The 24,537-nt window shown below is 39.5% G+C and overlaps 1 protein-coding gene across 4 annotated transcripts in view; it reads right to left on the bottom strand.

Annotated features, from left to right (window-relative positions):
• Tnks2 (tankyrase 2) overlaps positions 1-24,537 on the bottom strand; it is a 53,198-nt gene that overhangs the window by 5,800 nt on the left and 22,861 nt on the right. For 2 of the 4 annotated variants that reach the window (XM_039080633.2, NM_001107607.2), the window contains 12 exons: positions 21,352-21,523; positions 20,345-20,424; positions 16,243-16,388; positions 15,333-15,498; positions 14,088-14,307; positions 12,738-12,847; positions 11,340-11,528; positions 8,099-8,351; positions 7,130-7,212; positions 5,600-5,720; positions 2,900-2,997; positions 1,552-1,626 (listed from right to left, as the gene is read on the bottom strand). In XM_039080633.2, the coding sequence (XP_038936561.1) occupies positions 1,552-1,626; positions 2,900-2,997; positions 5,600-5,720; positions 7,130-7,212; positions 8,099-8,351; positions 11,340-11,528; positions 12,738-12,847; positions 14,088-14,307; positions 15,333-15,498; positions 16,243-16,388; positions 20,345-20,424; positions 21,352-21,523 (1,713 nt within the window). The remainder of the gene's footprint in view (positions 1-1,551; positions 1,627-2,899; positions 2,998-5,599; positions 5,721-7,129; positions 7,213-8,098; positions 8,352-11,339; positions 11,529-12,737; positions 12,848-14,087; positions 14,308-15,332; positions 15,499-16,242; positions 16,389-20,344; positions 20,425-21,351; positions 21,524-24,537) is intronic. The other 2 variants (XM_039080634.2, XM_063265190.1) reach the window with 1 other exon arrangement.

Raw genomic sequence — 24,537 nt, 5'->3', positions numbered from 1 at the left:
AAAACCCAAAAAACCACAGACTAAAAGAAGAATCATCTCCCATAAGTTGTCCTTCGACCTCCACATATATGTGGTTGTGTACATGCAATTGTGTGTGTGTAGGAGTTCATATACATGCAACACTGTTTTTCAAAGAGAAAGAAAGACTACATGTGGCCAAGAAGGGGTCACGAATATTTGAAAGTTGCGTGAAATACTTCAACTTTAAATTACTTACAATAGGAAGCTAAATAAAAATCACCACTAAGTTGTTACTAAAATACTTGAGCCATACTAAGTTTTGTAGAAGCATGAGACCAGGCCCAGCATCCTGTTCTCCTGACTATCCAACTCAGAACACCGTGAACATGATTTGAAATGACCACCCACCACACATCACCCTGCTTTTTTCCTATTACTCTGTTTCCCTGCCAGTCCCCACTTTCATCTGGAGAAGATTTAAAGATGAAAGCTGGTCTCATTTGGAGAATCACTATGGTAAAAATGGACATTTCTAGCACTAAGTGCTACAGCCCCCTGGTGGTCCCTAAAGGAAGCATGAGAATTTCAGTTTTAGTATTAGCTCAAACAAACATAAAAACCCCACAAAATGACTCAAAATATGGATAACAGATGTAATCAAGAACCATAGCTGGTATAAACCAGCCTTATTTATGTATAAAATATAACAAAAGTAAAGCTATTCTAGCACACACAGAGAATCATTAAATACTGTACTGAAATGGATTCCTTTCATATTGAATGAGGACATTTAGAAATCAGCCTCTCCATTTCACGCTTAAGTGACTCCTCCTTGCCTAAAGAACCTCATGGTAGTAACAGAACCACAGCACACTAAGTAAGCTTTAGTTCATTAACCACATCTACTTCATTCATGGAATACTGATACTGTTCAATCTTTTTTTTTTTAAGATTTTATTTATTTTATATAAGTGAGTACCCTGTCACTCTCTTCAGACACACCAGAAGAGGGAATCTGTGTTGCAGATGGTTGTGAGCCACCATGTGGTTGCTGGGATTTGAACTCAGGACCTCTGGAAGAGCAGTCAGTGCTCTTAACCGCTGAGCCATCTCTCCAGCCCCCTGTTCAATCATTTTTATTTCTTCTTCTTTTTTTTTTTTTTTTTTTTTGAGATAGCTCTCTGTGTAGCCCTGGATGTCCTGGAACTTGCTCTGTAGACAAGGCCGTCTCCAAACCCGAGATCTGCCAGGATGTCCCCCACTGCTGTGAGCTACCATGTCTGACCTAAAATAGAAGAATCTTTACAGATGTCGGGCATGGTGGCCCACAGTCTGAGCCCCAGGACGAGAATGCCTGAGGCAAGAGACTCAAATTCCAGACTAGCCTAGGTAGACAGTGATATTCTGCCCCAAAAATGAACAGAGTTTTTGAGAAGTTAAAATTTGGAGGACAGTCTCCCCCTCTATAGTCCATGAAGCCATGTTAGAAAGCTATTGTATTAGACATCACTATGTTCTCCTCAACCTTTCTTAAGACTCCAGGCTGTGGAAATCAGTCTTGGTTTGGAAACCTCCTTCTGGTCATGTTACCTTGAGAATACTGTATCTGTTGAAGATGCCGCCTGCGTGACCTCCATCCCTGTGCTCTCGAACAGTACTTTGCATCTGATGGAAAGCCATTTAAAACATACACATTAGTTTTGTCTTTTCTTTTTTTTTTTTTGGTTCTTTTTTTTCGGAGCTGGGGACCGAACCCAGGGCCTTGCGCTTCCTAGGCAAGCGCTCTACCACTGAGCTAAATCCCCAACCCCTAGTTTTGTCTTTTCTGACTCATGTTTTGTTTTAAATTCATTTGATACTATTTCTGAGAATTCAAGATAAGTTTTAATATTTTTCTTGAAAGAACATAATTCTATAAATTTATGTGCTCTTTTTTCTTCTTTTGAGACAGGATTCTTCTGTGTAGCCCTGGCTGTCCTGAAACTTGCTCTGTAGACCAGGCTGACCCTGAAGTCATAGATCCATAAACTTGCCTCTTCCTCTTGAATATTGGGATTACCATGAGTATATCTAAAGATATTTATAGTTATATAGTTGAAAACATGTTTACAGCTGAAAAGTTACATGATATAAACCACTATAAAAGAGAATGTAAAAACGTTAAACATAAAATCAAAACAGTGACTCATCTGTGCTAATATTAGCCCTGGGTTCGGTCCTCAGCTCAAAAAAAAAAAAAAAAAAAAAAAAAAAGCCTAATAAAACACAACATGCATTTTCTTGGGATTATGAGTTAAAGAACTAAATTTCATTCAATTTTCTATCTGTGCTTAACATACAGATAAGGTATGTGTACATCAAAGTGTAAAGAGGACGATTCGGCTGGGTGTAATAGTGTACAACCCTTAATAAAAACCACTGAGAAGGTATAGGGAGGTGGAGCTTCGAGTTTGAGGTCAACATGGCCTACACAGTGAGTTCCAAGACAGACAGGGCAACATAATGAGACCCTGTTTCAATAAAACCACAAGATGGGGATGGGGGTGGGGTAGGGGATGGATTGGGAGGGTATTCTTCAAAGATTTCAGTGGATTAAGAATTCTTTGGAAAGAAAGTTTCTCATAAAAATATTATCTAAATGTTGAGTCCTGGCTGAGACCCCTCACTCTGAAGCTGCTTCAGAGGGAGTGAAAACTAGCGTTATTTTCAAATGACAGCAACCTTCTTTCCAACAAAATTCTGGTTCAACCTGAACTGAAATAACAATTTAAGTACCTAAATAAGATTAATGAGAGTTTCATTATAAATACTTTCAAATTTTCAAGGTGGTTAAGAGACATTTTAAAAAACAAAATGCATGTCCAAGGAAACAGCGACTGAGTCAACAGTATGGTGGTTCGATCCATCTCATCCACTTATTTAAGCGTGATGAACATACCTCTTCTTCCACAGACTGAAATTCTTTATCATCAGGAGACAGATCTATGAGAATTGTTCCACTACCAGAGTTGTTTAGAGTTAAATATGGATTAAGACCTATGAAATAAAATTTACAAGTAAAGAAACTACCAAAAAATCAGCAAGAACGGAAAATAATGAGATGATTTATTTATGTGATGCTATTAGTTCCCAGAAATCCTCACATCATAATGACTTAGCTTTATAGGTTGCAGAAGTGCAGACAGCTCTGGCACACACCCACACCCAACTTTCCTCAGGGCTATACAGTGTTCTAACAGACACTACAACTGTCAGAGCTTAGAACTAACACAGGCTTCATCTGGACTGCACCAGTTTTCCCTACTAATCAGGATCAAACCCATGATATTCAGACGACTAGTCTGTGTGCACAGAAGCCAGAGGGTATCTTCAGATCCCTCAGAGTTGAGTCAGAGGCAGTCATCTAGTTTTCTATTGTTATATGGGTTCTGATATCTAAACTCTGGCTCTCATATTATGTAACCAGTACTCTTAAACACTAAGCCATCTGCAGCTCTCATGTCTGCACACTTATTTTTTTTTAAGATTCCTCTTTAAAAAAAATGCATTTATCTATTTATTTATATGAGTACACTGTAGCTGTCTTCAGACACCAGAAGAGGGCATCAGATCCCATTACAGATGGTTGTGAGCCACCATGTGGTTGCTGGGAATTGAACTCAGGATCTCTGGAAGAGCAGCCAGTTCTCTTCACTGAGCCATCTCTCTGGCCTGGGATTCATTTCACTTTATGTGTATGTTTGTGGGTGTACATGTGAATTTCTTCAAAGGCCAGAAAAGGACACCCTGAAACTCGAATTACAGAGTTGTAAACAGCCATGTGGGTAGTGGGACTCAATCCAAAGTCTTCTGTTGTTCCAGAGTATCTGACACCCTCTTCTGGCTTTCTCTGGTATTAAATGCAGGTGGTGCTCACACATACACACAAAATAATAATTCTGAAGCCCATTCCTGGCCAGTACACATCTCTAACACACCCTGAAAACTCTCTTCATTTTACAAATAGATTTTTTTCAATTTTAGGTGCATACCTCCTGTTTTGATTGGCAAACCAAGTGACAGGTTCTACTCCAGCCCTTCACAAGCACTAAGCACACATTGTCACACTCTGTCCTTCCTTTCCTCACCTAAGTCCTTTTCTGTCCCTCCTCTCTCTTGCAGCTCTTTACTATTTTCAAGCAGTCTCCCCCCTTTCTGCTGTTTCCCCCTTATTTTTCTCTTTTTTTGGGGTGGTGGTGGTGGTGGTGGTAGTGGTTTTTGAAGACGGGATTTCTCTGTGTTGTCCTGGCTGTCTAAGAACTCACTCTATCAAACTCAAAGAGACGTGTCTGCCTCTGTGCAAGTGCTGGGATTAAAGGTATGCACCACCACCACCCAGATCCTTTTCTGGTTTTATGTAACACGTACTCCACTATCCTCTGGTTCCTCCCCCTTCCCATCATCCCTTTTCTACTTCTATGCCACGCACACAGATTTAAATCTGTGCTCCAATGAGAAAACAAATGGTATTTATCCGAGTCTGGCTTATTTTTATTTAATATAATAACATTCAGTGTGATCTAATTTCCTGCAAATGTCATAATTTCATTTACCACAACTGACTAGAATCCCATCGTATGTATGTATGTGTATGTATGTATGTATGTATGTATGTATACATTTTGTCTATTCACCTGTTGATGGACATATAAGCTGGCTCCATTTCCTAGTCCCTGTGAACTGTGCAGCTGTAAATATGGATATGCAGCTGTTGTGCCCCCTTTATTACATACCCAGGGGTGGTCGTGCTATATCATGATGGTATTTAGTTTCACTGCTGTGCATAGTGGCTGCACCACTTCACATCCCTGAGTGCTGTATCAGCATTATGATAAATCACCATTTCTGTTCAATAAAGGTAAAATGTGATTTTTTTGACTACTAGAGTAATTCACAATTTTTTTTTTAAAGATTTATTTATCCATTTATTATATATAAGTACACTGTAGCTATCTTCAGATACACCAGAAGAGGGCATCAGATATCTTTACAGATGGTTGTGAGCCACCATGTGGTTGCTGGGAATTGAACTCAGGACCTCTGGAAGAGCAGTTGGGTGCTCTTAACCGCTGAGCCATCTCTCCAGCCCCTAATTCACAATTTTTACCTAACTCTGGTACATACAAGTGCTAACACCTGTTGAGGGAATGTAATTTGCATTTTTCTTAAGCTAAACATTATAAAATATTCGTTTTTAGGACTTTCCCCCATGCTGTTGAAAATTTAGCTATAGAAAACATTCTTATGAACTGTCTTAATCATTACCTAGCCATGTGAATATGAGAAAGAGATATCTATGCTCCAGATCATTTAAATTCAGAACACTTTAGACCTAGGTTAACTTCTAATTATACCCTCCGACTCCCAAGAGCTAAAATAATCCTAAAATTTGTGCATGAACCAAGAGACTTTACTTTAGGTCATATCATTGGCAGTAGCAGTGTCGGGAAGTTTTAGGTCTTATTAGCAAGGCCGCATTATGTTCAAACCCCTACTGGTACTCGTCCTGTTTAGAGAGCTTCTCACAGACCTCTGAAGTATTATACTGAGGGTTGCCTTCATATAAACAAACTGTCAACCAGTTATTAAAATGAGGTACCTTGTTGTCCAGAGATCAGTCTTTCGACCCCTTTAATGAGCCTGTGTCGATGTCCATACGCACTGATTCCAATCTCTTTCAGCTCTTTGTGGCCCATCTCAACCAGTACATCCAAGGTGATCTTAGAACAGACATCCAAACGGTTCAGAATGCTGGCTCGTTCGGTAGACAGTCATATACTGACAGTCTCAATGATACATTTTATAATATGAAAGTTTGTCTGTTTGCGCATGTATTATCTACCCTTCAGCCAAAAGAGCCCATCACTCCCCCCCACCCCTGGCATTACAGAAGACAGTTGTTACCCACCAGCCCCATTTCACAGTATTTTAAAAAGCAAAATAGAAAACAAGTCACTTATTAAACTCAAAAAGTTGGAACAAAACACGTTGGGTCATAAACACCCTTTCATACTCATCTTTCTACTGTACTTCCACACATTGCTCCATACGGCTAGCCCTTTACACAGAGAGCGCTTGCATGGTTCCTCAAGGACCCCTGCATCACTGTTCGGCTTCCTCAAGTTGAAAGCATTAATCCTGTTTCATTACACAGCTTCTAAAAAGCCATCCCTAAGATGCCCAGTAAGAGTAATCTTCTTCTCCTTTAGCTTTATCAAAATCTTCGTAGGACTGTAATGTCTCCTGTTTCTCTTCTACCTCCCTAACTAAATTGCAGGTTATGCACATTTATAAAACTCATTCTGTGAACAATCAGGACAGCAACGGCAACAAACTGTAAATACTGTAGGGTCCAGTGAGACAGCTCAGAGCGCGGTCTGTCAGAGGGTGCAGGGCTAGAGAAAGCCAGGGCTACCTGCTCTGTCAGAAGATTAGGGTTTGGCTCCCAGTACCACACGCTGGCTCTCAACCATTTGGAACTCTAGTTCCAAGGGATCTGACATCCTCTTCTGACCTCCACGAGTACCAGGCATGCATGTTGTATACATACATGCAGGTAAAACACTCATATACACTAAGTGACTTTTAGAAGGAATAAATACATGTATTCTGATGGATACTTTATTTATTTTTTTTTTTCTATTCTTTTTTTCAGAGCTGGGGATCGAACCCAGGGCCTTGCGCCTACCACTGAGCCAAATCCCCAACCCTCTGATGGATACTTTAAATTGGGACTACCCAGAAAGGCTCAATGATATGGCTGGCACATTCATATTCCTGTCCACAGTAGGCAGGAAAGGACGGAGTCAGACCATGTTATTTAGGAGAATGCTCTTATTTATCTCTACTTATCAGTACAAGAGTTAGATAATGAGCTAAGTGAGACTCCAAGGTCAAGCCGTATCAGAAAGTGACTGATTTCTAGTCTCAAAAAGCTCTCAAAGCTGCAGTAGACAGAACACCACTACACAGTTCACATAGCATCCAGGAGGCCCAGGGTTCGGAGTCCAGGATTAACAAACAGCCTACAGAAAAATCTCTCAATAGCTTAGAAGATTTAATTAACTTCAAGTATTTTCTAGATTTTTCTATTAAACACTAAACCAAACAATAGAATTCACCTACTTACCTGTTCTCGCTCAAATATGTCCATTAAATGCTCAAGTCCAAGGTTCCTTATGAACTGAGTTATACTAAAATCTATTCCTGAATCTGGGAGGAATAAAATTTCACATCAGAATATTGTACAACATTGTAAATATAAAAGACCTGAGAATCTACTGTGCAGCCAAAGTACTAACTTTTCTTTCTAAGGCAGGGTCCCACTGTGCAGTCCTGGCTACCCTAGAACTCTATGCTTGCTATGCTGGCCTCAAATTCAGAAATCCACTGTACAGTGTATGTTATCATGCTCAGTTTAAACATTTACCTGGCCATGTACTTTCTCAACTTTAAGTATTTTTCATTTTGTTTCCATTTAAAAATTTACTTTTAGCCTCATCTTTAAAAACGAATCTTTCAAGATCAAGTCTTTCAAAGTTATAAAAGAAAGCTTTACGATATTGTATAGAGTACGATGAATGTGACAGGTAAAGGCTGACATCTAAAGAATGGGTCAGGTCTGGTAAGACGGCTTAGTAAGGCATTGGCTACACAAGCCTGGCAACCTGAGGTCAATCGCTGGACTGAACAAATTCCAGGACAGTCAGGGATACTGACCCATAGACACTCTTGTATGAAAAAACCAAAATGAAACAAACAAAAAACAAATGAAGAACCTTTGACATAGAGTTGTCCTCTAATCTCCACATACATTGCACAGCACAGGTTTGGACACATGCACGCTTGTGCACACAAAACAGCAAACAATAAATTAATGTCAGTTAACACCACATTCATCAGTTTTTGATTTGAAAGAAATTTCTGTAGGAGTCCCATTTATATTACTAATAGAAGAAAATAAAGGGTGAATATTCCTAGGATATTTTAATTACTTCATTTAAAAGTTGTATTTAAGATTTAAAGGACAGTTTTTACCACTTTAAATGACAAACATGGAGCTACAATGTGAGTTACAGTTATTTATATAAACTCTCACCCTCTTTTCTTTCCAAACCGGTAGCACCTTCCGTTGTACTTGAGCTAACTACTGCAGACAGTTCAGAAAAACTGCCAGCGAGGTTGTCGAGGCTGCTGGCTGCAGAAAGGCTGGATGGACTGGACGGACCTGAAGACAGGGCGTCTGCAGTGGCTCCGGGGCTCCTCACGCCACTGAGCACTTGAGGTTTATAGCACGTAGGCAGAGCAGAGGGGGGCATGGCTGCTGTCAAGAGAGCGCTGACATCATCTGCCTAGGATACAGTATAAGGAAACAAAATCTGTCATAAACATGGTTTACAATTCTTCTATGCCTGATAAGATGCGATAAAAATAGGATAAAACCTAGCAAATTCACACCAGGCCTATTACCATTTGACACTGAGAAACACTAGAAAATCTTAAAAGTGAAACAAACAGGCTGATACCCAGCTAGCTCGATTGTCATTAAATGGAAAGCACGATTCAGAACACCCTTTCCAGACCACATGCCATTGAACAAAGAAACTGCCGAATGGTGCCAAGTAGGAGGAACAAAATGGCAACTCTGAGATTACGGCTGAAAGGCACCAAAATTAATTACAGAACTACTAATGTAAAAGTACGAGCTTTCAACCCTATTATAATTAACTCTGACATTAGCAACTCAATCTGTACAGAACTTTAGCAAACAGACCCATTTGTATTTTTAGAAAACAGTGATTTGTTATTCAAAATGCAGAAAAGCCTGTTTTTTGTAAAAGATAATTTTAATCAAACTGCTAGGACGAAAAAGCCTCCAAATTCAGTGTTATATCCACTAATGACATGCAATTATTTACATTGCTCAAATACGAAACTAAGTAACGGGATACAAAGATGTCTCAGTGGAAAAGCAGTGCCACTGAGCCTGATGGCCTGCGTTTAATCCCTGGGACCCACGAGGCGCGATGAGAATAGACCTCCAGTTACCTTTTGACTTCTATAGGCGTACTGAAACACATTCCAGCCTCCTCTCTCCAATAAAGGCATAGTATGTTAAAGAGAAGCTAAAAATCACTAACGGGGATGTTTCTGGGCTATTCATTTAGTGCCCACCCCCTTATCTTTCTCTTCCCTCATTTGTGCATCTTTTGACCTTTACAGTTTGTGTATAGTATTTGCTGACCTATAAAAAAGACCATTTTTTGGGCACATTATGCTATGTGGAACTGTTTTTAGGCTTTAGATATTCTTACAATGCTTCTCTAATTAACCGGATATATTTTATCCCTTATAGATGTTGCTTCTAAACTGTAGAGGCTGGGCAACTAGTAAGACTGCAACTTTGGGCTGGAGAGATGGCTCAGCGGTTAAGAGCACCCGACTGCTCTTCCAGAGGTCTTGAGTTCAATTCCCAGCAACCACATGGTGGCTCACAACCATCTGTAAAGAGATCCGATGCCCTCTTCTGGTGTATCTGAAGATAGCTACAGTGTACTCATATATAATAAATGAATAAAAAAAAAAAAAAAAGACTGCAACTTTAAGTGGCAGAGGCTAGAGCAGTAGGTCACACCTATTTCACTCTAAGGCTCATGCTGGCTTTCACTCTCTCAAAACCATCTTTAAAATGTTATTCTGTGGGCATATGTATAATTTGTATTTATGTATGAGTGTGCAAATCAGTGCACATGGAGGTTAAAGGGGGCGAAGGTGTTGGTTCTCACTTCTGAGATGGTCTCATCACTGTGATGCCAGGCTAGCTGGCCCCTGGGTTTCCAGAGGATGCCTATCTCTGCCTCCTTTCTCCCACATATGTTCATACTATGCATCCAGAACTTACACGGGTTCTAGGAATTCAACCTCAAGGTCTCACACTTGTGCAACAAGTGTTTTACTCAGTGGTCCATCTCCTCAGGCTCTGTGCACGTGGTCTATAGCTTTCTATCTTCCTTGCCACTAAACCTATCGGCTGAATCAGTGTTTGGGAGGAACAAATACAGCTTACTTCTAAACTAGAACCAAAGAGACATTTCCAAGAAACCCTCATGCAAATATGGTATGGTGTGGAAACATCGCTTTAAATCTGAATGCAGACAAACCTAATCAGGTTCTTGGTCAGTTGGTTGGAATAATGCAATCTCTCTCCATAGAACACACTATCTTTTCAAACTCAAAATGCTTCTTGCAGGGTGTGGTGGCACATGGCTATAATCTCAGCACACCCAGGAGGCAAGCCAGAGATGCATGCAAAGGGCCCGAGATGGCTCAATAGTTAAGAATAAACGCTTTTCTCCCAGAGGACTCAGATTTGGTTTCCAGGAAGCACATCAACTACAGTTACAGAGGATCTGACACTCCCTGGCCTCTGCTGGCACCAGCATGCAAGTGGTACACATAAAAGTGCGCACGTGCATGCACACACACACACACACACACACACACACACACACACACACACACACACCCCTTAGGAATAAAAGGATAGGTGTGAGACTCCAGGCCAGCCTTAAAGACAAGTTGCAGGACAGTCAGGACTTCAGAATAAGAGCTTGTCTCAAAGATCCAGGGAGGACAGAACTTGGCTTCCCTCTACCTTACTGCTCTGGTTAATGGCCTCAGGGGCAGACGGTGACTGGCACCGGTTTGGGAGTTACAAAGGAGGCTCCTTTGTAAACAGCCATGGAGAAAGAAACACCTACAGCTTATTTTACAAACCCTAAAAATAATAAAAAAATTAAAAATTAAGCATTAATTTTATTTATTTTGTGTGCATATATGTGTACAGGTTCATGTGTGCCAAGATGCATATGTGGAGGTCAACTTGTGGGAGGTAATTCTCTTCTATTAGATGGGTCCAGGAATGAAACTCAGGCCTGTTAGACTTAGCAGCTGAGCCATCAGCTTAGCAGGCTTGCAGGGTGTGCAACAACAGTGGCAAGTAGTGAGGAAGGATAGTCTCTGCTAGCAGCAGGCTTTGCAACACCTTTAAGGCAATGCACTTAACTGGGGAAGTTGGTAAGACTTCAGCCTAGAACACCATGCACTGTAACAGCATTTACAGAGGACCTGGGCCTGTTGTTTCTCAACTACTGTTTGCTTTCCCACATATAAAGTATTTACTTAGTATACAATAACTGATTAAATAACTCTATTATTTATATATATCACAGTACCAAACGATTCCTAAATTTAAATTTGGGCTAAAACCACATTCACTATGCAGACATTTTATACATGTCATGTGAACTTTCTGATTTTTCAAAGAGCCCATCACTTACTGAAACTAAGTCTAAAGGTGTTTGTCCTTCTTGATTTTTAAGAGTAGGATCAGCTCCATGGGCCAACAATAAAGCACAAAGCTGTGTCCGTCCCTTTTGGGCTGCTTCATGTAACGGTGTGAAAGCCCATTTGTCCGTGGCATTGACACACGCATTGTACTTTATCAGTAAAGCTGCTACGTCTACATGCTGCAAGAGAAAACAGTCCTGTTACAGGTGGAAATTTTTACGAAACCTTCCTTCTTAAGAAACTGGTTTTGAGCTGGCTGTGCACTCAGGAGGCAGAGACAGGCAGATATCTGAGTTCAAGGCCAGCATGGTCTACATAGTGAGTTCTAGGACAGCCAGGGCTGTGTAGAGAGGCCTTGCCTGTCTGAATCAAACAAACAAAACCAAAAAAAAAAAAAAACCCCAAAAAACAAAAAACAAACCTCAAAACCAAACCCAGCTCTATGCCTACTGTCTTATTTTCAAGTGTATTCTAGAATGAAAAAGAAAGCTATTTCTTCTCAGCACTGCACTTTACGGGTAGTTGCTTCAAAATCACAGTTCAGTATTCTAGTATACAACTCCATGGTCTCTAATTCCTTTTTTTTTTTTTTAAAAAAGATTTATTTATTTATTTATTTATTTATTTATTTATTTATTTATTTATTTATTTATATGTAAGTACACTGTAGCTGTCTTCAGACACACTGGAAGAGGGCATCAGATCCCATTACAGATGGTTGTGAGCCACCATGTGGTTGCTGGGAATTGAACTCAGGACCTCTGGAAGAGCAGTCAGCAGTGCTCTTAACCACTGAGCCATCTCTCCAGCCCCTAACTAATTCTTTTTTTTTTTTTTTTTTTTTTTTTCCGGAGCTGGGGACCGAACCCAGGGCCTTGCGCTTGCTAGGCAAGTGCTCTACCGCTGAGCTAAATCCCCAACCTCGAACTAACTAATTCTTATAACTGGTGAATATCAATCTACAAACTGGCAACTTCCTCACTCAAACTAGACCACCAACAATGGCCAATGCTGATCAGAACCTTCGGGGTTGCTGGAAATCAGTAACAATCTCTAAAGATTCCTATGAAACCTATGGATTTTCTGACACACACACACACACACACACACACACACACACACACACACACACACACACACGTACGCACGCACACACCGACACCCCAGTATTTCATCAAATAAGAGACAGGTGCCAAGGATACTACAATGAAAAACAGAAATACATGGCCATGTCACATAACATACTTATACAGATTTGAACATCTGTGTTATATAATGTCTTACTTAATTCTTTGTCAAACAAGAAGCAACACAAAATTCCATGTGAACTGTGTGATATCCACTTTGAAAATCATTTAGGCTCTTCAAGATAAGAGAGAAGAACTTACTCCATATGATGCTGCATTATGTAATGGAATGAGTCCTCCTTTGTCCTGGGCATTCACATCAGCTCCATGTTGCAACAAATATTCAGCAACTTCCAAATTATTATAACCAGCTAATTCAGGGGAAAAAAAGCAACATCACTTTCACTAGTAAATGTAGCAAAATCACATTATCACCCATATACCTAAATATTTATAAATAGATATTAGTAAATTTTATATAAATCTGAAGCTATTAATATTTTACTTCTGGAAAAAAAAATCTTCCAGTGGACTAAAATGTTAGAAGCTTCTATTGTTAGCCATTGTTTTTGGAGACCTACCAAATTGCTGAAAGATTTGCCTATCTTTCCATTTAAAATTTCCCTATTAAAGGCCTTGTTTTCGTGATTGTTACATATAACATGCTAAACTCAAGCATATGATCTGAGGGTCAAAAATCATAGGCATCTGCAATCATCTATGGGCAAACAGGAAGCATCCGTTCTCAGGAAGTTGCAGAGACAAGATTCAGTCTGAAGACAGAGCTTAGCATTGTTAAAACCAAAGAATAAGCTTACTGCTTTGGAAGCATGACACAATCTATGACCTTGTCAGTCAGCTCAGCAAGCTCTCTATGGCAAATTATCTCTAGACACATAATCATAGATAGAAAGTAAGTTTGTAATTTCTCTAATGGTTTTAAGTTTTATCATGCTAATTTTAATGCACATGTCACCCCTATGAAGGATTTAAAGCACTAAAGTTGTCACAAGGTACAGTATTTGTGAGTGTATATGTGGGTGAGTCCTGTGAGTGAAAGGTAAACACAGTGTTTTCCTCTACTGCTCTTCACACTTTTGTTGAGACGGGTCTTCTCTGTGCAGTTCTAGCTGTCCTGAAATTCTGTAGACCAGGCTGGCATCCAGTTAGGAGATCCACTGGTCCCCCATCACTCCCCTGAATGCTGGGATCAAAGGCATGTGACACCTACCACTCCACCAACTGTACATACTCAAATAATCAGTACTACAGAAAGTAAAGCTCAAATAATGGCTTAAGCATAAACACACATACTAGGATAGAATGACAGCTTTGACAGAGAATTTGATTTGCGTCTTTCAAATTTACTTAGAGGAAACATTTTAAGCAAGAGTGAAAGGAAAAATAACTTATAGGCCTGATAAAACAGCTCAGCAGGTAAATGTACCTGCTGCTAAGCCTGACAAGCCTGAACTTGGTCCCTGGAACCCACATGATGGAAGGCCAGGCTCTAGCAAGAAGTTCTCTGATCCCACACCACCTCCCACCAAAAAGTAAATAAAATAAAAACAATCTTAGATGTCATCATTAAATCTAGTTTCCCTCATTTACCTGCCAAATGCAAAGGTGTAGAATGTCGACCTTGGGTATCACGGCAATTTACATTATCAGGTGAAGATAATTTCTTCACTCTGGCTAAACAACCCTTCTTGGCAGCATCTAGTAAGGCTGCATCTCCTCTAAGTAGATCTTGAATATCTGTGTCTCCATCTTTAACGAGATCCAGAGGAGTATTACCATCTCTATTTTTCTTTGTAGGGTCTGCACCATGCTAGGCAGGAGAAAAAAGGAGGAGGAGGGATGGTAGGAAGTGCTTAGTGTTTTGTCAATGAGAAAATAGTTGAGAGCAAAGACTGCTATTGTTATAAATGCTTAAATACCATAGGTACCCACAACACATTAATATGTATGCATCTAAGAATAAAAGCTACAGTGACAGTTTTCAGCTATATAATTTTAAATTTAATCACTATTATTTTAGATAGTATCTAGATTGGTCTGAAATTTGCTCTATGGTTGAAGATGACCTTGATCATTGACTGTCCTGGCTCTACCTCCTACACAATGGTTTATGCGGTTGACTGAATTACCGTACAGTGCACTGTTGCAATTTTCTTTTCTTTTCTTTTTTTTTTTTTTCTTTTCCTGGGGACTGAACCCAGGGCCTTGTGCTTGTTAGGCAAGTGTTCTACCACTGAGCTAAATCCCCAACCCCTGCAATTTTCTTTTTAAAACAAAACAAAACAGGGTCTTAACTGTGCAGCCTTGGCTAGCCTTTTGGAAACTAACTCACTCAGCAGACCAGGCTGGACATGAACTCAGAGACCCACCTACCTCTGCCCACCAGGTGCTTGGGTTTAAAGGTGTGCACTACCACATGCAGCTGCATTTTTCCTTTTTACTACTACTGCACTATGATTCTATGCTGTAATATTTTACAGCTAAGTATCTGTATATATTAGACCAGCACCATCACTTTTATAAAAGGCTATATGAATTGGGCTTATTGACCACATATGAGTCAAGTAATTTGAGGTTAGATTACCAAACAGGAAAGTTGGACAGCAACTAGAACTATCACACAATAGGTGGCTATATGAACAAACCCCTGTGCTGGTAAATATACATGTAGATTAAAATATAAAAATGCTCATGACATTTCCCATTGAAATCTAGTTTTAGTATTAGAAAGCATTTTTTCTGCTTTCATTGGTTTAAGACTCAGATTAGTGTTATTCAAAAGACAATCTGAGTACTGTAGGCAACTGCATTGTCCACAGCAGTACTTAGGCATACCTGGAGCAGAAGTTTGCATATTTCATATTTTCCTTTTGCTGCAGCTTCATGTAGAGGTGTGAACTTCCATAAGTCAGCTACATTAACTACTGCTCCATGCTTGACAAGAAGTTCTGCAACTTCATAGTGTCCGTAAGAACATGCATTGTGCAAAGGAACAAGACCTCTGAAAAGTTAAACAAGTGATTTAATCTCAGCAATTATGCTAACCAAAGACATTTATTTCTTGAACTGTCTAAGACAGTATTCCGTAAAACTTTAATCTATGGAGAGTAGACGACTTGGGGGGGGGGGGATTTCAAAATGCCTTAAATACGAAGACTACGATAAGCATTCACATATAGACTTAACATCTAGCACTGTGTATTTTTTTTTTCTTTTTTCTTTTTTCTTTGGAGCTGGGGACCGAACCCAGGGCCTTGTGCTTGCTAGGCAAGCGCTCTACCACTGAGCCAAATCCCCAACCCCTAGCACTGTGTATTTTAAACAAAAGTAATTTCAAAATAAACAAAAAGTAGCATATTCTTAATGAACACTGAAAACTATTAATTGTTAGGAAAATGACAAAAATGAATTTTTCTTGACAATTATAAAACAACAAGACATCACACAAGTTAATTGTAATGGAAATTTGAGCCATCTGCATGTTTTTTGTTTTTGTTTTTTAAAGGAAAGGGTTTCATACTGAGCTGACATTAGTCTCAAACTTCCCCAGTGCTTGGAGTTTAGGTGGGCACCACCATACTCAGCATAAACTATTAACTGAATAAGCTATCACTGAACCAATTTTAGGAAATAAATTATATGTTAAAAAACAAAATCAGTTTTACAATTTATCATAGAAGTCTTCTTGTATTTCCCCATTAAGGTTCTATAAAGGTGAGGTAGAGGCATGGCTGGTGTTTCTCACCCTTTGTCTTTAGCATGTACGTCAGCTCCGTGCTGCAGGAGATACTCTACCACAGACACTCTGTTGTACCCAGCTGCAAAATGGAGTGGGGTTGACTGCCGTCCTTCAATGTCTCTGCAGTTGACACTCTGAACAGTACAGAGTTTCTGTAGGATTGAACACAGCATACACATTCATTCCACAATTTATCGGAAATTTTAAATGTCTGCCTTATTTTCTTATTAAATAAGTATTTCAGAAACTATTCTTATTCCAGCTTTTCATTTACTGAGATTTCTTCTGGTCCTTTCATCTATGGTTATATTTCCTACTTTTTTTGAAAGATAGTGAACTTTAGTATTTATACATCGATAACCTAACTTCAAAGACTAATTTCATTTGGTGGTAAACACAGGTTGTAGCATATTGGATCTCAGCAGTACAGAGAGGAAAAATCCAGAGTCCCATATCCATGTCTACTCAGAATCTGCATTCTAAGCCAGACACGGAAGTATATGCCTGTTATCCCAGCATTGGAAGATGAAGGGTTGAGTTCAAAGCCAGCCTGAACTTCATAATACTTCTAACAAATAAATAAAACCCAACAGCAAATCTGTATTTTAATAAGATCTATCTATAAGCATATTAAAAGTTTAAAATGTAATTTTGCAGACCAGTGGTTCTGAATTTTGATGTACACTGGTCTTATCTCCAAATTTTGTTAAGGCAGTGCCTAGGGTTGTAAATTTGCATTCCCACCAAGTTTCTAGGCTACTTAGTGGTCAAGGGACCACATTTAAGACAATGACTTGTGCTGCACTATAGATAACGAGTGAAGAAAGTATTTCTGGTTATATGTGATCTTGAAGATCTAAGGAAATAGTGACTAACTGTTTGTTTTTTTTTTTTTTTGTTTTGTTTTGTTTTCTTTTGCTATGTTCTTTGGTTCAAATAAGTCTAGCTCAATCAAAAGTGATACCCCAAATATTCTTGATGATTATGCAAAGAATGAGAGAATAATAAAGTTAACAGATCACAAGAGTCAAAAGAATAGCAACATAAAACAAAAACAAAAACCAGGCAAGTTCAGTAAGCCCCACTAGCAGTTTTATCTCCAAGGGAGCCAATGAACTGGCAAAGCCCTTCTGAGCTTATGAAACACATCAGCAAGATTTGATGATGAATGAGGTTCCCGTCCCAACATAATGTTTCAGTGGGTCTGAAACATGATAGGAATGAGTGTTTCAATTGTGAACCAGCTGCTGGCACGTGTGGTTAGTTATCAAAGATCATTTTACTATCCTTTGCTTTACTTTGTCCAGTTAATACAGTCAGGTTGCATGATTTAAAATCACCTAGGATGGCTCCCAACCATGTGAAATGAGGTCTGACGCCCTCTTCTGGTGAGTCTGAGGACAGCAATAAGTCTGTCTCTGGCGTGCCTCTGAGGGACCACTTAGATTATGTTAACCGAGGGAATCAGACCCACCCTAACTATGGATGAGACTACTCTATGGGCTAGTGTCCTAGAATGAATAAAAAGAGAAAATGAACTAAAAATCCATTCTTTGGTCTCTGTTTCCTGGCTGCAGACGCAATGTGAGAAGCTATCTCACGCTCCTGCCGTCATGCTGAACTGTACCCTATACTGTAAGCTGAAATAAACCTTTCTTAAGTTGTGTTTGTGAGGTACTGTAGACACCCAATAGAATGGGTGTCTTCCTTAACACACTTTGTTTTCTGAATCCAATTTATATTTTAAATTTATGTCTTCTTCTAGTCTACCTCTAGACCTCTAGTCTATTTTTCTAGAATACCTCTGAAAACAAAGTTTATAGTTTAAAAAACCAAAAAAACCTAAAGTAAAACTACCATCAAAAACAACAAAAAAGGGGAAACAAAGCTGGTCTCAAACTAATGATATCTCACTCAGCCTTCCAAGTGCTGGCATCACAGAGCATGCCACCACTTCTTTAGCATTTAGTCTTATGCTTGTTAAATATGTTCTGTAAGTAAATGAACATTTAAAACTCGGCAGTCTCCTTACTCTCACACATAAAATCATCTAGTTTAAAATCAATGTCTTTAACTTAATACAACATAAATCACTTGAATCATGAAAAACAAGTCAGAAAGCCTTGTTACATGTGATATCTATATTATTCACACTGGGCACAGTAGAGAGAGGATCACGTGCACTTTTAAAAAGAAATTTCAATAAATAAGTTAAATTCGGGGCTATCAAGATGGCTCAGCTGGTACAGGTTTAAGCCTAGAAACCTGAGTATGGGCACGAGAACGTCTGTGAAGCTTGAAGGAGAGAAAGCGCAGCATAATCCTTCCCAACACTGAACCCATTTAAAACTCTCAGAGCTCTAGAATGAGACTGACATTTTTAAGTCTTTTTTGTCGATGCTGAGACGGGGTCTCACTAGGTAACACTGACAGACCTCTTATGTGGATCAGGATGGCCTTAAACTCACTCACCTCCCAGAGTGCTGGAATTAAAGGCTTGTGTAGCTTGTGTATCTTTAAAAAAGAAATCTATATAAATCTACAGGAAATCTACTATGTAGAAATCCAACAAAATTATTTCGAACAGCCATTCTACCACAAATTAGTACATATGAGCGCTCTCTCAAATTTAGAGTAGTCTAGCTTTGAGAAGTCTTTAATAAAGGAGGAAAAGAAAGGGTTTTATCCCAGGCTAATTTTAAAAACTGAAACATTTAATGCAGCATTAAAGAATCAATGAGTTCATGAAATAGCTGATTCAAAATCTGGTTTATATTACTTGAACTTTTAGTCCTGCTCTTTCAAAACATCAGGCTTTTGGGTTATTTCCCAGACAGACATTTCTGTACAGAACAGGAGCACAAACTACGGGCAGTATGACATCGATGTGTACGGCAGGCGTCAAAACAGTATCTGAGGGAAGGTGACTCTGGGGAGACTGCTGCTGGAACGGACAGGCAAGAAACTGGGTGCTCTGTGGGAGAAAAGAAATGTGCAGTCCAGCTGGGTAAGGCTGCAAGTTCCCAGCAGTGCCAACACTGTGCTCATACAGCACAGACAACCGCTCCACGGGCAGCTGGGTAATGGAGTGAGTGAACCAGAAGGAGCCTGTGCACAGAAGGGCACTTGGTTCCTTTTGTTTTGTGTGTCATATATAAACAGTAGTAGTAAGCAGGGTCTTCCTAGGTAGCTCAGGCTGCTTTCTTTTCTCTTTTTCTTTTTCTTTCTTTCTTTCTTTCTTTCTTTCTTTCTTTCTTTCTTTCTTTTTTTTTTTTTTTGAGCTGAGGACCGAACCCAGGGCCTTGAGCTTTCTAGGCAAGCGCTCTACCACTGAGCTAAATCCCCAACCCCTCAGGCTGTTTTTTTAAACTTCCCATCTCTGCCTCCCTAGTATTTGGAAAATAGGTGTACACTACTATGCCTATGGGTATTTCACCTTAAAATATTTTTATTTAAAAACAAAAAGATTGGGCTAGAGAGATGGCTCAGCGGTTAAGAGCACTGACTGCTCTTCCAGAGGTCATGAGTTCAAATCCCAGCAACCACATGGTGGCTCACAACCATCTGCAACAAGATCTGATGCTCTCTTCTGGTGTGTCTGAAGACAGTGACAGTGTATTCATCATATATAAAATGAATAAATAAAATCTTTAAAAAAACAAAAAGGTTATTTTATGTGTGAATGTTTTGCTGGTATGTATGTCTGTGCTCCACATGTGTGCCCGGCTAGTGCCCATGGAGGTCAGAGGAAGGTGTTGAATCCCTGGAACCAGAGTTATGTAACTCATTATAAGCTACCACACGGGTCCTAGGAACTGAACAAAGGGCCTCTGCCAGAGCTGAAGGGTTTCCGAAGCTCCTCATTCTCCTGGTATGCGGACAAATGAGTTCTGTAAGTTAATATTGAGGAGCATTACATTAGTGGATGTGATTATCCTCTAAAACACACATGAAACCAATGCCCCCCATTGGTGTTTCTTATTTCCTACTGCTGAGGAACTGGTATTTTTATCCTTTAATAAAGCTATTTGCTGTAACAGCAGAGATTTATTGAATAATGCCAAAGGAAAAACTGAAGATTAACAAAAAAAATCTGCTGGTATCTTACCTTTACAGTTTCTACATCACCAGCCTTTGCAGCCTCCAGCAACTGTCTGTCTGCCTCTGAGTGACCTAGTGAGACGCCCTCTGAAAGGAGAGAGAAGAGGTTCATTTCCGCGTAGAACAGAAACCAAGCTGCAAGGCTCATCTTTTATAAAAGTAGCTTTTCTAGACTGCTAGCTTATACAGTATTGCCACAGGGGAAAACACTAACTACAGCTACTAAAACTTCTGAGAATACAGACTGAGCAAAATATATACATGTACTAACTATAAAATGTCATGTAAGCAGCATAAAGAAACATAACCAAAGTGCAAGGTTTGCCTGAGTCCTAGCCAGGCCGTGGACATGCACAGCACTAGCAGAATCCAACATGCCTCTGCCGTTACCTTGGTTTCTGAACTCACAGAAATCCCTTTAATATCCTGACCCTCACATCTTTTTCAAATTTAAAGAGTGAAGTTGGATTAGCAAGTGCCTACTCATTTTCAGTTTAAAATTCTGAAGAATATGTACAACAACGGAAGTTCCAAAGTAAAGATTTAGTTAAAAATATTAAACCTTGAAAGAACTAAAAGAAAACAGAGATAAATATTTGCATCTTAGGATAAACATCTAGAGCAGAGGGAAATGGAAAAGGGAAGGAAAAGAAAAGAGACAGGGCCTATGTTGTCTGTCTGTCTGTCTGTCTGTCTGTCTGTCTGTCTTGGACCTCAAGTGTTGTGCCTGCCTCTGTGACCCAAGTACTAGAGTTAAGGTGTGTACCATCATGCCTGGCAAATCAGTTTTATAAACTTTAAAACTTGAGTGCCCCGTATTTACAGAGAAACTGGGCAGAATATGCTACTGTACACAAGTCATAATTTAATGACATTTAAGTATCAATGTAATGAGCTAAGAATAAGTTAAGAAGGCTAAAAAAATCCTTATTACCCACTCCTACACAGCACACCTGCTATGTGAGAAACCTCAAAGGCTAACCTTCCCACAGAATGCCAGGAAGCTCTGGTTACCTTGAAGCAGCTGCTGCACGTTCTCATTTCCCATTTGCAAGGCAGTGAGACCCTGAAGGGAGATGATGTTTGGATCGCACCCATAGCTCAGGAGAAGGCGGCAAGTCTGCAGATGACCACAGTGTGCAGCTCTGTGTAAGGATGTCTGTCCAAGACTGTCCAAAGCATTAACCTTAACAAGATAGACAACACTGAAATTAGCATTGTGTTGCACCACCTAAAACCATCCAGTTGTTTACTGAATGCTATTAAAAGCTCATCTTTTAAATCAACTGTCTAGTGCCAAAGTAGGCAATATGCCCTCAGAACTAGAGTACAAACTAACCAGCCCACGAAGACTGGTACGAGAATGACGATCCAACTTAGAATGCGTGTTGTCAAGTATAGTAAGTTTATGTTTAAGTAAACTTGTTACGTTTAGCATTAAAGCATTTATACCTTCACCCTATTTAGATCTAGACAGAAAATGAAAAGCTGCATCCATGAAATTTTATGAGTCACTGAGGTACAGAGTTTTTGACTCCAAGATAAACAACAACCAGGGACAAACAAGTCCAGAGCTGAATTAGTGTTGAAACACTCATTCCTACTCAATTATCTTCTACCCCATGTATCATGTGAGTATTTATTATGTGAACAGCACACTACATATACACAACAGATACTCGCCAGCAATACAAAGGCACTGTTGACAGGGCGATCAATCTCCAAATCATTAACCTTACACTAAGAGCACACATTTGTGACAGATAAACCTAAAGTAGCTGTGACTGTTCGGGATAGAGATTGCCTGAGATGCGGGGCCCCTTGTGGATTGAATTCAGGGTCTTACGCATTGAGACACTCTACCATTCAGCTAACCACCACTCACTTCTGCCTTAGCCTGTCCTATAATAGGCAGAGTGCACTAATGTACACATTTGTTAAAATTCAGCAAATTTACAATGAAGATTTGCCTATTTCACCCCATATAAATTTTGTACTTAAAAGAAAACTATAAATATCCAACTCTAGTGATATATATATGTATTCACACACACATACATACACACATACACACATACACATGGAGTATTTAGTATGTGCATAGTAATCTGCAAATATGTCAAGAAATAAGACATGTTGATGGATATGAATAAAACATAGCCGGTGATAGTATCCATGTACTGGGCACTTAACTATTTTTTGTAAAATTCTTTCAATTTGGCTCTATCTTTGAAACTCTTCACAATAAGATAAGATTACCTCTACGACCATCTCATTTCCACTTTGCCTCTTTACCATGAAAATAATTCTTCCATAATTAACCCATTCTATGTTCACCAGTGTCTTTTGAGACACTGGACAGCTAATGTTCACATCATCAGAGGATATTTGAAGATGGATACAGCAAGATCTCAATGAGCACAAAACCAGGAGAGTCTCCAATAACAGAACTGAAAACCCATTTAAAATGCTCAGGGCACGCTTTACTCACTTTGCAAATCATACATTACGGTGAATAACGTTTGCTGGTTTGCCTGGGACTTCCTCCGGCTTCACACTATGATATGGGTTTGGTCTCTAGTTAGAACTGTCTCACTAAGTCTAACAACTCGGGTTCAAGGTGCATCTGTATACTCTTCAAATGTAATATGCCTGCCATGTGTAAGACAAAAGCAGCCGACAGGAAGGCACAGAGCACACAAATGAGGATGCCAAGCAGTCAAGCAGAAATGAGCTTTATTTGATTCAGTAACACAGTAGGAAAAAAATCGCGGTTATACATTATTAACAACTTCCCGAAATCAGAGATTAGGACATTAAAGGTAACAGAAAAAGAAACTGAAAATTCTAAGTGACTCCTTGAGTGGGCAGAAATCCAAGAAGGACAAATAAGAAAACTGACTTGCAGAAACCAGCAAGGAAAAGGCCTCAGGGCCACTCAGGGCCTCTGTTCTTTCTTTTCCTTCACTCACAGCAGCTCCATTTCTGTACCTATACTGATTTTTCACTAAAATTTTTCTTTGAGGAAGACAAAAGTCTTTGGATTAAAAAGTGGAAACTATTAACTGTCATTTCTGCCACGTACTATTAAGCATTTTTTAATTAAAAGTTTTAAGATGTTGTGTGTGTGTGTGTGTGCATGCCGAGCTCTCTACCGTGCTGACACAGGATTTCTGTACCGTTTCTGCAGCTCTGCTAGCAGACTGGTGATCTGGCCAATCTCCCTGTCTGTCTCCCATGCATCAGGAGGACCACTGGGATAACGGATGAATGTCACATCTGGCTTTTCACATGGATCCTAGGTGATTTGTTCAGGTAGTCAGGCTTGAACAGCACGTGTTTTACACTAAGCCATTTCTCTGGACTCATTATTAATTATATTTTAAAGTTACTGGGTAAATAAATGACTTACACCTTTGCATAACAGTATTATTCAAGGAGTAAAGTGCTCTGTATACAAATGTCAATTAAAGAATTTAATTTATCAACATGGTTACATATGTGGTTTTTAGTCAAATTATTTCTTTGCATTCATTCAAGTTTTTTGTCTTAGTTACAGAAATAGTCAAAATGCAAACTCTGTTCTGATAAGTAAGAGGGGTTATATTAACCAAGGAATTTCAGATGTGGTCAGAAAAGAAAATTAGAGTAAGACTGGTCTCCTGTTGAGGTTAGAGCTGCTTGAGTGTGTGACGTTAAAGCCAAGGATAACTTGGATCAGAGGATTACAAGCAGAGTGGAGGAGGGTATAACAGAAACAATGTACGTATGAATAAATGCATACTTTTTCTAATTGTGACAAAAACTAGACTTGGTCCACAGGATTTTTTTTCTCAGTCTTTCTCTGTTTAAAAGGTGTGTATCTACACACGCACGTATGCATGCACTTGTGAGCATAGCCCTGGGTGTAGCTCCTCACCTCTACCTTATTTGAAACAGGTTTAATACTGCACACAGCAGGCTGGCTGTCCTGCAAATGCTTTCTCTCTGCCTCCCACCTCATCACACGAGCATTACTACCTCCTGCTTCACGGGTTCTAGGGATCTAAACTCAGGTCCTTACAAGTGCATGGCAAGTACTTTGCTCCCCAGCCTGGAACTGTTTTGAATAGAAAACTAAGAGGAAAAAATTCACTCTGTTTTTGATACAGTGAATAGTTTAAGGAACTAAACATCCACTCCCCAGAAAGCAGCTCACTG

This window comes from Rattus norvegicus, chromosome 1 (genome assembly GCF_036323735.1).
Source record: "Rattus norvegicus strain BN/NHsdMcwi chromosome 1, GRCr8, whole genome shotgun sequence".
NCBI lineage: Eukaryota > Metazoa > Chordata > Mammalia > Rodentia > Muridae > Rattus > Rattus norvegicus.
This window is presented reverse-complemented; position numbering and strand designations above follow the sequence as displayed.